This window comes from Panthera leo, chromosome B2, assembly GCF_018350215.1.
Source record: "Panthera leo isolate Ple1 chromosome B2, P.leo_Ple1_pat1.1, whole genome shotgun sequence".
In the NCBI taxonomy this organism is placed as follows: domain Eukaryota; kingdom Metazoa; phylum Chordata; class Mammalia; order Carnivora; family Felidae; genus Panthera; species Panthera leo.
Window position 1 is genome coordinate 39,640,592 of NC_056683.1, and position 17,048 is coordinate 39,657,639.

Genomic DNA, 17,048 nt, shown 5'->3' on the forward strand with positions numbered 1-17,048 from the left:
AAAGTGTGCCTGGGGCACCCGGGTGGCTGAGCCCATTAAGTGTCTGACTTTTGATTTGGGCTGAGGCCATGGTCTCGCAGTTCACGTGTTCAAGCTCCGCATCAGGCTCTGCACTGACAGTGAGGATCCTGCTTGGGATTCTGTCTCTCTACTTCTCTCTCTGTTCTTCACCTGCTCGTGCTCTCTCTCTCTCAAAATAAATAAAGTTAAAAAAATGTTCAACATCATTAGTCATTAGGGAAATTAAAATTAAAATCACAAGATACCGCTATATACTGATTAAAAAATGGCCAAAATGGGGGCCCCTGGGTGGCTCAGTAGGTTGAGTGTCCGACTCTTGATCTTACAGTTTTGTGAGTTTGAGCCCTGCATCGGGCTCCATGCTGACAGCTCAGAGCCCGCTTGGGATTCTCTGTCTCCCTCTCTCTCTGCCCCTCCCCAACTTGTGCTGTCGCGGTCTCTCTCAAAATAAATAAATAAACTTAAAAAAAATAATAAAGGGGCATCTGGGTGGCTCAGTCGGTTGAACGTCCGACTTCGGCTCAGGTCATGATCTCACAGTCTGTGAGTTCGAGCCCCGCGTCGGGCTCTGTGCTGATGGCTCAGAGCCTGGAGCCCCCTTCAGATTCTGTGTCTTCCTCTCTCTCTGCCCCTCCCCCACTCATGCTTGCTCTGTCTCTGTCAAAAATAAATATAAACATTAAAAAAATTTTTTTAAATAAATAAATAAGTATAAAATAAGCAAAAAATGGCCAAAATGAAAGACGGGCCATACCAAAGACTCTGGAGGCAGTGGAACAATGGGAACTCACATAGGTTGCTGGTGGGAATGTCAAATGATACAACTCCTTTGGAAAACAGTTTGGCGATGTCTTTAATTTTTTTTTGATGTTTATTTATTTTTGAGAGAGAGAAAGAGACAGAGGGCGAGGAGGGGAAGGGCAGAGAGAGAGGCGGACACAGAATCCGAAACAGACTCCAGGCTCCGAGCTGTCAGCGCGGAGCTCAAACTCACAAACTGCTGAGATCATGACCTGAGCCGAAAACAAGAGCAGGCTGCTTAACCGACTGAACCACCCAGGTGCCCCGACCCTTATATCCTTGCAGTGTTGGCCAGTGGTTTCCAAGGAGCTCCTGGAGCTCAGGAACCACGAGGGGGACACCCAGCCGGTAGAAGGCATGAGGGATGGGAGGCAGAAGGGAGAGCTCAGATCACCTAACTTGTTTTCTGGGCAAAGCCCCCAGGACACAGAAAACCAAAATGTTATGATAATGTATTTCTTCCCCAAATTTCATCCTGGCAGAATTACTGGCCAGTAATTACCTAGCAAATTGGAGAATCTACCAGGACCCCAATTAGATACCTGAGGACATAATTGGTCCCTAATTAGAAAAAGTTGTCAAACGGGAACAATTATCTCTTCTCTGTTCCATTTCCTCCCTCTCCCAGCCTAATCGTTCCGTTTCCCCTCCCCGCCATCGGGCCTCCCTGCTACTCCAGCTGCTGGCAGTGTGGTAGGAAGGCAGAAAGGTGAAATGCGGCAGGCTCCTCTGGGCCCTCCCCTAGCGCCAGCCCCCAGGGGTGAGGGGTAGCACTAGGGGCCCCCGCTGTGTTCCTAGGGTTCTCCCCGCCTTGTTTTCCAAGGGCCTGTTTACTTGTCTCCTCTCCCACTAAACTGTAGGGTCTCTGCAGGCAAAATTTTGTCCTTTTGTCCTTAATCTCCCTGTCTCCAGACCTAGCCCAGGGCCTGGCTTCCAGAAAATGCTGAGAAAGGACTGTTGAAATGCAATGATGACTGAGAGTGATGGGGTGGAGTGTCTCCATCCAAGCACAGCTGGAGGCCTACGGCCTGACCCTCGCTTACCCTGTCCTAGCCCAGAAAACCACCATCCTGCCCGCATCCGGCAGAGGAAGTCCGGCAGGAGGTATGATCCTAGCCAGCATCCTACATTCTGCATCGCTCCCAAGTTGGAGACAGTCCTTCTGGGTGGAGGAGTCAGGGAAAGCTGCATGGAGCAGCTGGCTTTTGGTTTGGGAATTTGGAGTTCCGGGGCAAAGCCAACAGGAGCCATCCAGACAGTCGGAGGCGGGCAGCTCAGGCAGGTGAGGGGGCCAGGCTGGCTGAATTATTGAGGTGCTCCAGGAAGGAAGGAAGGAAGGAAGGAAGGAAGGAAGGGAGGAAGGAAGGGAGGGAGGGAGGAAGGAAGAAAGGAAGGGAGGAAGGAAGGGAGAAAGGAAGAAAGGAAGGAAGGGGGCCGCTGGGTGGTTCAGTCGGTTGAGCTTCCGACTTCAGCTCAGGTCATGATCTCGCAGTCGTGGGTTCGAGCCCCAAGTCAGGCATTGTGCTGACAGAGCTTAGAACCTGCTTCGGATTCTGTGTGTGTGTCTCTCTCTCACTGCCCCTCCCCCATTCACATTCTCTCTCTTCCTCTCTCTCTCAAAAATAAACATTTAAAAAGTTTTTTTAAAAAAGGAACGAACAGACGAGGGGGGGGGAGCTGCAATAAAGCTTGAAAGGCCGCCAAGGAACCCAGGCTCCCCACAAGCATCGGGGAACAAGCCAACAAAGGCATTCCTGGAAGCTGAAGCCGGAGTTGGCACTCATGACAAAATCAGGAGGAGGAGATCAAGTAGATCAAGTGACAAGTGACAAGTAGATCACACCAAATGCCTCCTCATTTGTCTGAGCGATTTCACACCTAGAAATTTACCCTCAAACTTTTCAAGATTGAGGTCTTATGTTCAAGGTCTGACAGTCTCGAAGGTCTGATGTCCATCACGGTATTATTTATAAAAGTAAAAAGAGTTGGGGGGGGGACATTATGCTAATGAAAGACCACCTAATGAGCAATCCCATTTCTATGAAATGGCCGGATTACCTACAGCGACACAAAGCAGATGGGTGGCTGTCAGGGAGTGATTGCTAACAGATCCAGGGTTGAGATGAAAATGTTCTAAAATTAGACCATGATGATGGTCACACAACCCCTTCCATATACTAAAAATCATGGCATTGTACATTTAAAATGAGTGAATTTGGGACATATGGGTGGTCAGTCAGTTAAGCGTTCGACTCTTGGTTTTGGCTCAGGTCATGGTCTCACAGTTCGTGGGATCGAGCCCCTCATCAGGCTCTGCACTGACAGTGCTTGGGATTCTCCCTCTCTCTCCTTCTCTCCCTGCCCCTCCCCTGCTTGTGCTCGCACACGCTCATGCTCTCTCAAAATAAATAAATAAACACTTTAAAAATATATATAAAACAAGTGACCTTTAGGATTTGTAAATTATATCTCAGTAAAGCTGTTAAAGGTTTTGAACAGGGCAGGAGGGAAAGGTTCAAGGCAGGGGGATTCTGCACACTGTGAGGAAAGGCCATGGACAGCTCTGGACCCCAGCACAAAACAATGCTGTCCTGCAGAAGGGACCCCTCTGTAAAGGGTGTGAAACAAGGTGTGTGGGGGGAGGGACTGGAGAGCCTGGGAAACAACTGGCTGGAAGCTGAAGGGTGACAGGGAAACCTGCTGAGCACGACACTCCAAACACGACCATTGTCCAAGTGTCCTCCTTATGGACACACAGGCAGGGCCCCACTGTCCAGCATGGCACAGAGGCAGCTCTACCCACAGCCTCCTGTCCGCAGGAGGGTAACCAGCCTTGCTATGTATCCAGCCGTCGGGCCAGGTCATGGTTGAGTGACAGAGGAAAATGGGGGTGCCCAGGGGGTGTGTTGAGGGGGGTGGTCAGAGGAGAGAGAAATAAGGAAGCGGCAATGGAAGTCTCTGGAAAGGGGGCGGGCGGGAGTTTAGCCAGAGATACAGAGCCCCGCCCAACCCTCTCCAGCCTTCGCTCCTTCCATCTCCAGGGCTGAGAGCCAGGGCGTCCCAAAGGAAGCCCGGCGTGGGTGGGTAGCAAAGGAGGAAGGGGAAGGAAATGCTTATCCATCACCTTCTTTATGGCCAGCATGCTGAGGGTCACTGCACGCATGACGACAGGGCTGTTCATTTGTTCAGTCAACAGATACCTATGGAGCACCTACTCAGGGCCAGGCACTGGGGAGAGAGCAGCAAAGTCTCTACTGCGCAGAATTTTCATTCCAAGGATGGGAGAGGGGCCACAAGCCAAAGAGTAAATGTATCGTATGTCAGGTGGTGATGATTGCCACGAAAGAACAAGTGACGGGGGTGTGGGGTGACATCTCATACAGGGCGATCACAGAAGCCTCTCTGATATTTGAGCAGAGACCTGAATGAAGGAGGGCATGAGCCTCACAGATATTGGGGGAATGGGCAGCATGGGCAAAGACAAGGGCTCCGAGGATCATGCTTGGTTCTTTGTGCGCTGTGGCTTTTGCTTTCCCTGGCTTAGACTTTCAGCGCACGTCGTGGAGTCTGAAGTCCTGGGGTTTAATCCCAGATCTGCCACTGAACTGGCTGTGTGACGGCGAATGAGTTACTTAGCCTCTCTGGGTCCCAGTTTCCTCCTTTTCCTCAAGGGGAAGCAGCTGAAGTTATAGGTGTGGAGAATGGGGTGCCTTAAGGGCCCTCTTCCAGAGGATCTGTGCAGGGGAGTTGTGACTCCTGGGTGATCAAACCCTGGTAGTGAGGGAGAGCCTCACAGGACCCCAAAACCTCCGTGCCCAGAGCCAGTGGGGGTAGGGCCAGGCGGCAATGTCACTGACCCCAAAACTGGAGGACGTACAAGAGGAAGTGGGGCTCCCCTCTGCACCCTTTGTCCCTCTTTGCTTCCACCTTCCCACTCCCCCCCACCTTCCATTCCAGAAGCTTCCAGCATGAGGGTCTTTCAGGCTTCTCCAAAGAGGGGACTAATTAAGGCTTAATTGACATAGCACTAATTAGCTTCTTAATTACACGGAACCACATGATTAGCCATACAGCAGACATTAATTGTTCATTAGGAAGCAACCTCCCCCTCCCCCTCCCCTTTTCTAGGACCTACCAGTTAAGGCACCCTAGGGGCCTATGGTAGGCAACAGCCCCCCGCCCCTAGCTTAGCCCCTGAATGCCTTCTGGTGCTGGGGGGGCGGGGGGGGGGGCAGCTGGAATAGATCGCACTGGCCTGGCCTGGCCTGAGGTAAGGTGTCCCCTTTGATAATAATATAGACAACACCAACTGCTACCATTTTGAGCCCCTTAGGCTCAGGACCCTGCAGCCTTTCTTCTTTAAAACCCCCTGGCCCAAATCAGGGTGGAAGTGTTTTCTGGAGCCGTCTCGGGGTGAGGGGACCCCAGGGCAGGCCCAGCTTGGGCAGTGAGGGAAGATGGAACCAGCATTCGTGCAGTGCCCACCTTGTGCCCATCACCTCCCACAGCTAAGTATCTAGAACGTCTGACACCCAACAGAGCAGGTGCTCTCCAGATGAGGAGACGGGCTCCCTGGGGTGCGAATGTACCCAGGAGGTTCACCGCTGCTGAGTGCCGGGGCCAGCTTCAAACCTGGGTCTGGCTCCGAAGCCAGGCCACTTCCCCCTGGTCCTGTGGCCCTCCTGCAGAATTTTCCAGTTCCCACAATGTTCCAAATCGGGACCTCGAGCGGAAAGGTGCCGCTCCTGGATCCATTTGCCCCCAGGAACACAGCTTAACTTGTCTGTAGAGCCAGGAGCAGGGCCCTTGAGGAGTAGGGACAGGCTGCCTGGGTTCTAATCCCAACTCTGCCCTTCCCAGCTGCGTGACATTGGGCACCTTACTCTCAACCTCTCTGTGCCTCGGCTTCCCTGTCTGTAAAATGGGGATAAGGATAGCGCCACCCTGCCCCACCCCTGCAGGCTGGTTGTGAGTTCTGGAGCTAATGCATGGAAAGCGCTTGGGGGAGGGCCTGCCTCACTACCAGGGTTTGGTCACCCAGGAGTCACCACTCCCCTGCACAGATCCTGTGAAAGTGGGCCCTTAAGGCACTGCACCCCATTCTCCACACCTGTAACTTCAGCTGCTCTCCCTTGAGGAAAGGGAGGAAACTGGGGCCCAGAGAGGTTAAGTAACTCATTCACGGTCACACAGCCAGTTCAGTGGCAGATCTGGGATTACACCCCAGGAATTCCAGACTCCAAGACCTGCTCTAAAAATCTAAGCCAGGGAAAGCAAAAACCACAGTACACAAGGACCCCAAAATTTCCTTGTGAGCCAGCACTCACAAGGGCAGCCGTTACTATTTTCTGTGATGGAGGTTGCCGGTACCTCCAGGAAAGCATCCTGGGATTTGAGGTCCCCCACCCCTCAGATTTCCTGGCCACTGTCTGGCCATTCCTAAGACCTCCAGCTTCCCTGTCTCCAAGCTGTCACCTCCCTCTTCCAAAATTCTGCCCCCAGATGTGACCCTTTCTATACACTTCCCCTGTCCCAGTCTGTTCTGGATCCTAAGCAGGCCCTCTCGGTGCCCAAGCCTATCAGGCCCCAGCTCATCCACATCTGGAGGTGTGGACAGGAAGGGGAGTGACACTGTGTGTGGATATAGCAACCACACATCTTGCTTCTTCTAGAACAGTCCATTTTCACCTGTTGTCCTCGTATCATTAACAGTGACTTCTTCCATTCTTAGAGTGTCCTGGTTGGACTCTAGATGATATGACCCCACAGTGGACCCTCCCTGCCCTGCCTGCCACAGGCCAGATGCAGCACACGCCAATCTCGGGGGTCCTCAGCCGGGAGGGGGCGGGAGCGGGTTGTCCCAACAGGAAGAGGGAAAAACAAAGGCGTGGAGATGTGAGGGAGGACTTCCCCAAGCCTCCACCACTAGAAAAGGGAGGCACTGGGAGGCGCCTGGGTGGCTCAGCCAGTTAAGAATCTGACTTCGGCTCAGGTCATGATCTCACGGTTTGTGAGTTCAAGCCCCGTGCCAGGCTCTGCACTGACAGGGTGGAGCCTGCTTGGGATTCTCTCTTCCTCTCTCTCTGCCCCTTCACTCTCTCTCTCTCTCTCTCAAAATAAATAAACTTCAAAAAAGTGCCTGAAACAAAGGAAGGAAGGAAGGAAGGAAGGAGAGGCGTTGGGACGCTAACCCACGTGGTGGTGGGGGGTGGTGCTCAGTAGCCCACACTTCTCCTGCCCCACCAGGCTCCTCCCATGCTCCTCGGGGTTGGAGGAGGGTGCTGTGATAGGAGGGCCTCACGGGGTGAGGAGGGGCAGACATTGCTTGTGCGGGAGTGTGGCCTCCAAGTTGGGTCTCAGCTGGGCGGGGTTGGGACACACTGGGATACAAGCAGAGTATGAGCAAAGGCATGGCCAAGGGACCCATGTTGCAGGAACAGCACCTCGGTGTCTGCGGTAAAGGCCGCCTGTTGGGGCGAAGGTTGTACAGGTGACGAGTGGATTGGGAGCAGGTGAGAGAGAGGAAACTATAGACGGGCAGGGAACAGGGGCAGAGGCCAACTCTCCAAAGAACTACCCAACCAGAGGTGGTGTATTCCATTCTCTGTTTCCTGCCACTGGCCTAAACACTTGAGACTCCCAGGATGACAGGGTCCCCGGATGCTTGAGCCGAGAGCTTTGTAGAGGCTGGGACTGTCACATTGGCTGGGCATTGAAAAACACACCAGAAGCAGGAAGAGCTCGTGCAAACACTGAGGGAGAAAAATATCTGTGATCTTGTCAAGGATGGTGAGTAGACAGCTTGTCAGGCCCTGGGGCAGTTTGATGGACATGAGGCCAAGAGGAATATGGCGGCCTGTCTGAGGAGAGCCTTGGACACCCTGACGAGAAGCTTATTCCTCGTTGAGGAGTCCTGGGGAGCCAGCGCCTGGGGCACGACCATGCTGGCTTCGGGATGGGATGGGCAGAGATTTGCTCACTGCCCCTTGTCACCTCCTCCCACAGCTTCTGGCCCTCCCGGAGTCCTCATCAGGTCCCCTTCCAGACAGCTAGGCCTGGTCTCTAGGGCCGAGATGCTCAGATGCCATACCCCTCCCCTAACCGGGTCCTTGGAGGGCGAGAGCGTGACGATGCCCAGTACTGCCCCTGTCCTGGCGTGCTGTGGGCAGTGCCAGCCACCCACACCGCCACCCCACCCCCCCAGGTCCCTGGTGTGGCTGCAAGAGACACAGCAAGTAGGTCAGGACGTTCCTCCAGATGCTCACCGGCTTCTCATTATCTGGAAACTGTTACAGTGTGTCAAGGAAGGCCCTCTGGGGTGTTTTACCATCTGTTTCTCTATTTCTGTCACATGCCGCTCTCCCACCTGGAATCCCCCAGCCCTGCGTCCCTCTTCCCTAAGCCTTCCTGTCCCTGCGCAAGTTGTCAAGGCTCTCTGTGCCTTTTTCTCCCTAGGCATAAGGTGGACATGGCAGTACCCGCCTCTTGGGGGTCGCGGAGGACTCACGGGGTTCATTCATACAAAGCACTTAGCACCGGGCCCAGCACAGAGTAGGTGCTCCATAAACAGTGGCTACGGTTCTTCTTCAAGGCCCAGCCCAAATCTCTCTTCCTCCAAGAAGCCCTCCCTGACTACCCCCGCCTGAGGTGGGCACAGCCCCTTCTGCCTTCGCCACCCGCTCCTCAGCGCTCGTCCTATCCTGACATGCACCCTTTGTCATAACCAGACACATCGCCTCCACATTTACTGGGGCGCTAAGTGCTTTACAATCTGTTAACTCTTTTGACCCTCACAACGTCCCTATGGTAGCAGGCTCACTATCACTACCCCCATTTTACAGAGGAGGAAAGTGAGACACAGACAAGTTAAGTAACTTGCCAGAGGTCACACAGCAAGGAAAATCATGGGCCCAGGCCAAAGACCTAAGCAGTCAAACTCCAAAGCCCATGCTTTTACCCCATACTGTAATTATAAGTTGATAAATGTTTGGCAGGGGGGCGGTAGGCAGGATATATATCTGACAAGTACCCACGGGCTCCAGTTTCACCGGTAGGTACACTTGGGGCTCTACACCAGGGCTGAGCGTGTGTTCATTGCACATGTATAGTGTGTGTGCGGAGATGTGTCTAAAGGCTGCACGTTGCGCATATGCAGAGCTTAGACACCACGTATTCGGTGTGTGTGCACACGTGTAGGGTGTGTGTGTGTGTTTCTGCAGGGGGGTTGTGGGAGGGGACATCTCACTCCTTTGTGTGGCTGTTGGTCTGTCTTAACAAATACTGCAGAGGACATGGAAGAGGACTTATTTCCTCTTCTTCAGCAATTGAGGTGCTGCTGGGGGCACCGGGTGGCTCAGTCGGTTAAGCGTCTAACTCTTGTTTTCAGCTCAGGTCATGATCCCAGGGGTCGTGGGATCGAGCCCGCATCAGGGTCTGCGCTGAGAGCCCTCCTGGAATTCTCTCTCCCTTTCTCTCTGCCTGCCCCCTGCTCGCGCACACTCGTGAGCACACTCTCTCTCTCTCTCTTTCTCTCTCTCAAAATAAATAAACATTTAAGAAATTGAGACGCTGGAGCCTGGAGTGGTTTCATGGCTAGTGCATTGCGTGTGCGTGTGTGTGTGTGTGAACATTATGTGATCCACGCCGGCACACTCGTGCGTGTATCTGCCTTTGCGAAGCACCCCCGTGCGTACGTGTGTGCCCACAGTGCTCTGGTGAATACCTGCACACGCACTGAAACGTGCGTGTGCGTGCCCAGAGGAACTCTGGGATCTGTGTGCTGTAGATACGTGTACGCGTGCAGGCACGCGCGTGCGTGCACACTGAGAGCCACATGTGCGAGTGTACATAACAGGAAGTGTGGTTGCCAAGATTGCCACGTGCAGGAGGCCCAGCCCCTGCGGCTGCGCGATCTGGCACAAAGGCTCCGTCTCCCAAAGCTGTTCCTGAACCGCAAGGAGAGGGTAAGGATGCCTGCCTGGAAGGAGAGCCAGGAGGAGTCGAGATAACAGACGGGCGCGCAGCGGGCGCGCGATGCGGGCACGCTGCTTGAGGACGTGTTTGTGCGCACATGTACGTGTGCGTGTCCTCAGCGTGTGTCCGTGTGTGGCCAGAGTGGGAAGTGGGGAGCGGGGGGGGGGGGGGGGGGAGCAGGATGGGTGAGCATGGGTGTGAGTGTTGAGTGCACACCCGGGGCAGGGGGGGCGGGGGGGGGGGGGTGCCCAAGCTGTGGGGGTGAGCCGGTGGGGGTGCACAGTGGTGTGATGGTAGCGTGTGTGATCGCGTGTGCCGTGTCCCACGCTGTATGTGCGCGCAGGGGCTGTGCCCCAGGCCCCTGGTTCTGGGTGGGGTTGAGGGGGGTATCTCTGGCTGTCAGGCCCGCGGTGGCTGGGGGGTGGCCCCGCCGGCGGTGATTGAGCCCCCGCTCTCCCACCAGGCCTGCCAAAATACAGCGAGACAGGGTGTAATTACCGGCACTTACCTCGGCCATTACCCCCCTCGCCGCTGCGCGTGACACACGACCCGTCAGCTCCGCGTTGGCACCATTAAGGGGCCTCATTAGCATCCCGGCTCAGAAGCAAAATTACCCTCACTGCTCATTTCAAGATGTCATCAATTTTAATTTAGGGCCCAAAGATAGTACAATGGGAAGGCCCTCCCCAGCCCGCTGCACACGGAAAGGGAGGAGAGGCTGGGGGAGGGGCTGGAGGGGCAGCAGGAGCTGAAGGGGGGCAGAGAGGGAAGGGACAGAGAAGCGAGGGGAACAAGGGGGCTGAGCGAGGAGGGCAGGCAAATGCTGGTCTCCTCCTGGCCGGGAAAGGTCTCCAGGCCAGGACCTCTGCTGGTCCACCCCTCCGACCCCAGGGAAAAGGAATGGAAGGCACAACCAGGGCAGGGCCCTGACCCACCCACCCCTTCAAGGGCCGTCTGAGGCTGTGCTGCCAGAAGCCACATCGTGGGCAAGATGCTGGGCCCAGCGCTTCCTTTCAGTTATTCCTGTATCCTCTCGGGAGGTATATCCTCCCCCTCCTTACAGGAGAGGAAACCAAAGCACAGAGACGTGTCCCCTGCATGACATACAGAGCCCACAACCAGGCCTGTTTGGCTTTACTACCCACCCCTCCCTTCCTGGACCCAGAACCTGGGGCCCTTGGGACGGTCTTCCGGTTAGCATGCCTGGGCCCCTGGGTGGAGGGCAGGGGCAGCCTCCTCATACCGTGCCCTTGCTCCGTGTCTGGAATGCCCCCTCCCTCTCCTTGTCAGCCTGGTTCCTCACAGCTCAGCTTAATGTCACCCCTCCCTTCCAACCCCTGGCTGAGTCCTCCCCACGGCTTCTGCCTCTGTCTCCCTGCCCCCACTTGCTGTGGAGACTGGCTTCTAGAGAGCAGGGGCCGCCCCTTCGCCACCCAAGTGTCCCCAGCACCCAGCAGGGGGCCGCTCAAAGTGGGTGCTGAGTGAAGCAAAGACCAATGAGCAGTGGGGCTCAGGACGAGGTGGGTGGGGGGTTCAAGAAGGGCTATTTCAGTCGGTGAGGGCACAAGAGCGGGCGTGCCACAAAGGTGAGTTGAATGAATGAATGACCGAACACCTGAGTGAATGACCAAGCGGGTGGAAAGTGCCTGTCCCTGGTCCCTCCAGGGACAGAAATGTAGCTATTCCTTCACCAAAGTCTGGCGGCTACTTGACCTATCAGCCCTCGCGGGCCATCTTCATTGTAGGAGTTGAGCCTGGGCATAGGCCACGCACTTGAAGATCCTCTTTCTGACCAGGAATCCACAGGCGGCCCCACAGGCCGCTGGCCAGTGGAACAGATTTTCCAGAAGGCCTGGTTTGGGAGGTGGGGAGGTGGGGGCAGGGTGGCGGAGGGAGTCTTCTCGTTCTTTCCAGCCAGCTGTGCCACCTCAGTCTGCCTTAACTCCTAGTAGGGCTCGGGGCAAGTCTCTGACTCCTGTGGGCCTCGGTTTCTCCAAATGGAAAGGAGGAGGCCATAACTCATGCCTCAGCTCTCCTGTGATAAGACAGCAGGAGGAGGGCTGGGCCTGCGGACATAGGCTGAGGGGAAAGGGCACTGTGTCTCTGTGCCTGCCCTCATCCGGACCGGGGCCGGCCTGCCTCCCCTGCTGCCCACCAGCCCCTCCAGCTCCCTGGCCGCTGCAGGGGTGAGAGGAGAAGGAAGGGCCCCATCCTGAGCCCCGAGACAGGGTCCTCGCTGGTGGCGGGCGCCGTTCCCCGGCCTCACAGAAGACGGATCGCTCCCTTAATCACTCTGGAAAAGAACCCCAAGCCGATATAATATTATAATTAATTAATTCACTAAAAAGGTATTAAATTTCTCTCCCCCCTGTGGATATTATCTGAATTCATTGACCTTTAGAAAAATCACCCTCTAATTGTAACCAGGTCCAAAAGCATTTGCAGCCCGTCCCTTTTACATTAATAATATCTTCCCGGACTCGGCTCTGGCTGCTTAAATATTGTATAAATTCCACTGCCCCCCTCGGAAAAGAGAGAGCAAAGAAAAAAGATGAGGCTAAAGGAGCCTGGGAGGGGGAGTGGGGACTGGACCCTGAGAAGTGCGGGTCCCAGCAGGTGAGGGACAGGTGACTCCAAGGGGCTCTTTCTAGCTGTTCCAGCTGATATGCCAGGTGGCTGGGAGAGGCAGGGGAGGGGAATGGGCTCTGAGGTGGGGAAGGGGGCATGGGTTGGGAGCAGGAATGTTAAACTTGGGATTCCTTTCTAGGGGACTATGTGTTGCGGGGGGGAGGGGGAAGATCCAGAGTGTATATCAGATTCTGATCCAAGTCAGTGGCTCCAAACAATGAAGGAAGAATCTCGATTTAATGTTCTATTTATTTTTGAGAGACAGAGAGTGAGCAGGGGTGGGGCAGAGAGAGAGGGAGACAGAGGATCTGAAGCAGGCTCCGCGCTGACAGCCACAAGCCCGATGCGGGGCTCGAACTCACCAACTGAGAGATCATGACCTGAGCCAAAGTGGGACGCTCAACCGACTGAGCCACCCGGGCGCCCCAAGAATCTCGAGTTAAAGGAGCAGTGGGTGACGGAAATCCCAAGGAGGACACTGAGGAGGTAGGCACTAAGGAACACAGAGCCGGTGCTGCCCCGGCCGGGCTTCAGCAGTGCCCACATCCGCTCCCGGCCGTCTGTCCAAACGCCCAGGAGGGGAAATCTCCGTGGAAGGCAGGGGTGGAAGGCCACCATCCTGTGTATACACACCAATGCAGGTGTCTATCTTGGTCTGTGGGGCTCAGATCTCCACTCCTTCATGGTACAAGGAGGTGAGAATCTAGCGGCTGGCCCGGGGGGAAAGAGACACCAGAAAGGGAGCTGAGGATGACGGGATCCTCACTTCCAGCGCCCTGCCTCCAGCTTTGGGGCCCCTCGTGCGACCTAAGGGTGCAACGGTTTCTTGTCCTCCCCCTACTTAGCTTGGACTCCTTTCCCAGACCCCAATCCCACTTCACACTTTTGCTTTGTTCTCAAGGCCTCGGGGGCTTCCTCAAGTGAAATGAGGGGGTCGGATGGGTCCATCTGTGCTCTCACACCAGCCTGTTTACCCACTCCCCCTTGAAAAAACTAATTTCCCCCTCGTGAGGCCTTGAAGTCTGGAAGGGTGTTGTCTACAATAAAGAGCGCGAGTGAAGAAAGCATTCACGCCTCTTACTGTATTTAACCAGAGATGTCCATAACCACCAGTTGGCAGCTGCCGGCCTGACTCTACTGCAGCCACAAGCTAAGGGTCATGCAGACCAGTCTCAGATACACGAACACTTTCTGGTGGCTTGTTGAGATCCTGGAGGTAGCACCTGGGCCTGCCTTAACCAAACCCACTGGGCTGGCAGGGCCCCGAGGCAGACAGCTTGGAATGTACAATGAAGCTGAGATTCCACGATTTCCCACCAGTGGGCGCCCGCAGTGGCCAGGTCCTGGCTCTGCGGCGCCCTCTTGTGGCCAGAACTCCACTCACACCCTTAGTCCTGCCCAAAGGCCCTGCTTCCCAGCGGCAGGTGGGGCAGTGCTGAAGGACCTAGGGGACCGGAAGCCAGCAGGCAGGTGGAGGGGGGAATACAGGCCGTCTTGGGCCGCATGAGGAAGCAGGAGGGCAGCTACCCAGTTCACTGACTGGATCCCTAGGATGAAGGAAAACAGGGTAGGAGAGAGTTCTCAGTTTTGCCTTAAGGACTAGACTTGGAAGTTCCCAGACCCCTACCCGCTCCAGTGTCAGCGTGACCCAAGCCTGCGCCCATCAGCTATCCCCCAGAGTCCAGGGCTTGCCCCAGGAGGGCCTGGGCTCCCAAGGCTGTGGGGTGAGGCCTGGAACTGGAAGGAGATGCCAGCGCTCCAGGGCTGGTTCAACCTCTCCAAGGTCATCCACGGCTCCATCTGACCTTCAGATTAATCCTACAGCCTCCGCCAGCCCCGCCACCCTCAGCACCCACACACCCGGCTCCCTTTCCTCCTCCCCCCTCTCACGTTAATTGCTCCAACGTTGATTTGATCTCCAGTTCTGCACAGAGGAAATTGCCCTCTTAGCCACTTTCATCCTGGGATTTAATTTTTTTTTTTAATTAGGCCCCTTCGGCCTCCCAGGGCCCCGTGAGGAGAAAGCCATTTTGGTCTCTGCCTGAAGACTGTGGGAAGTCGAGAGAGAAGTAGGCAAAGCCCAAAAAGACCCTCTCCTCCCTCCCCAAGACACCTGGGCCCTCAAGAATCTGCCACCCTGCCCCTCACTGCCCCAAGTCTGTCTTCCAATCCCACATGAGGTCGTAAATCCCAGGATCTGAGAGCAGAGGTGCATGGGAACTATTCTGGGGCCGGGGAACAGAAGCCCAGAGACAGGAAAGGATTTGCCGAGGCCGCCCTGGAGGACAGACAGTGCCAGAGTGGAGAATAGGGCCACTCCCCGTCCCTGACTCCACCCAGCGTCTGGTACCCAAATTAGTTCAGTTGGATCCCTCTTTCCCCAAACCCAAGGACTCAGCCCTTCAGTGACTAGGGAGCCTCTCCTGCTAGAGACTCTGTCAAAGAGCAGAGGGGCTGGCCTTGCCTCCACGGAGCAGGCAGCTTGACCTTCTCAAGCAGGTGTCAGCCCACTCAGGGAGGGAGAAAAATCTGGAGAGGTCACCACTAGCACAGGCATTCAGGAACAAGAGAAACATGTCCCCCACCCCGGGCCAGGGGTAGCCTAAGCAGCAGCTAAGAAGAAAAGACTTGGTTTATAGCAACTGGCCCCCACGTCATCGGGCTCAGCCGTGTCAGGCCACAGCTGGGGCGTGGAACCAGCGTGGCTGCAGTGCCATCTTGTGGCCACAAGGAGGGACACTGTCCCCCCTTCCGTCCCTAAGCTCCCTAAGTAAGGCTACATCTCCAGCTCCCCTGGAGGCAAGTCTGGGAAGTGGGGGGAACCAGGTGATGGGCTTGTTCCCTCCTTTCTGTAACCCTTACCCCGATCCCCATAAAGGGCATTGGAATTCGAAATCCATAATGGTGCACATTGGGTTGAATCCTCCCCGGTTGCGTCAGCCCCAGACACACACTCCAAAGAGACAGAGGACAAGCAGGTACAAAGCACAGTGTTTACTAAAGGCACAAAGTGGGGAGCCTGGGGGGAGCTGCTCTTCCAGCAGTGACCCCACGCTCTAACTTGAACCCAGCGCCCCCTCTTCCAGCCACCCCCGCCCTCACACCACCCGGTAGAGAGCTGTTAGCACCAAAGGGGGGTGGGGGTGCCAGGCTGGAGGACAGACTTGTTGCCATCTGAGTCCCAGAAAGGCAGGCCTGGGCACCCCCTGGACCAGTCGCTGCCTCAGAAAAGGAACTTCCTGAGCCCCCTGCTCCAACATGTCCTCCTTCACCGGCAGGGGTGGGGATCAGACTCAGAAGATGAGACACCCCCCCCCCCCGACCCAGGACCTCCTCTTACCTCTAGCACACCCGTCCCCTCCCTTCCCCTCATGATTTCACCTCCAGGAGCCAGGCTGAAGGCCTGTTCCTGTCCAGCCCCATCAAGAGGGTTGTCCCTGGGGAGTACTGAGCCAGGCGGGGGGGGCTTCTCCTGACCCCACAGGCTGCCAAGCAGGCACTAAGTCCAAACAGGGGCCGACAGGAAGGAGTGAGGCAGGCCAGTTTGCTACCTCACACACAAGTGCAGCCCAAAGGGTGGGAGGGAGGCGGCCCCGGGCCTCCCAGCCCCCAGGCCTGCCCCCGTTCCCCAGCATGGCGGCAGCCAGGGTCACAGCACGTCGCCCTCCTCCATGCTGAAGCTGCTCCTGCGGCTACTGGCCTTGGAGGCCTCGGGGGACATGGTGGAGAAGAGAGGGTCGGAGGCCAGCGGTAGCAGTGAGTCGTCCAGGAGCATGAGGTCCAGATCCTTCTTGGACAGGTTGGGGAACGGGGAGCTGTGCTCTGGCCCCAAAGGTTCGGGGTAGCCTGGGGGCCCTTCGTCGCCCCCGCCCCCAAAGCTCAGGCCGTGGCTGAAGTCCAGGTGGTGGAATGGGGAGGGTGGCTGAGGTGGCTGGGCCGGCAGGGGCAGCGGGGCCTGGGGGGGCAGAGCCGGCAATGGCTCAGGATCCGGGACCTCGGCCTCCAACAGCAGGGCCTCCCCCGGGCCCTCATCACTGGGCAGCTCCTGCTTCACCACCTGCTGGGCCAGCTCGGCCATATTCACGCCCGATGGGGAGGTGGTGGGGAGGCCGTGCACCCGAGCCTGCATCTCGAGCTCCTGCAAGGTGAGGCAGAGAGAAGGCTGGGGGCACACACTCATGGGCCCCAGCCGCCCTTCCCCGGGGCCCCCCCGCCGCAGCCCCTTGCCCTTCCCCTGGCTGCACCCAAGACCACAAAATGGCTCCACTGGAAGCAAGTATAGGCTTCTAGAGTCTAGACCAGTGTTTTTTTCAAACTACAAGTCACAACTCATTAACGGGTTGTGAAACCACTGTAGTGCCTCTTGACCAGCTCACCCTCTATTTTTTTTTTTTAATTGAAATAGACTTGCCTAGACTAGACCAGAATAGAAATTACCAGAATGCACTGCATCTATTAAGAAGGAGGGTTCTTTCATGAAACTTTGATTTTTCACTTGGAGTGTGGCTCTGTGTGCTGGATTGTAATGTCAGTGGTATTACCTCCTATGAGAAATAGAAAAGTTTAAAAGCTGCCACGCAACCGCCCTTTGTGTTGATGAGCAGCCTCAGATCCAAAGAGGACAG

The 17,048-nt window shown here is 55.9% G+C and overlaps 1 protein-coding gene across 4 annotated transcripts in view; it reads right to left on the reverse strand.

The window, feature by feature from the left end:
- Positions 1 to 15,402: 15,402 nt before the first annotated feature.
- Positions 15,403 to 17,048, reverse strand: part of TFEB (transcription factor EB) — a 54,369-nt gene continuing 52,723 nt past the window's right edge. For all 4 annotated transcript variants that reach the window (XM_042938722.1, XM_042938720.1, XM_042938723.1 and 1 more), the window contains exon 9: positions 15,403 to 16,561. In XM_042938722.1, the coding sequence (XP_042794656.1) occupies positions 16,073 to 16,561 (489 nt within the window). In that variant the 3' untranslated portion in view covers positions 15,403 to 16,072. The remainder of the gene's footprint in view (positions 16,562 to 17,048) is intronic.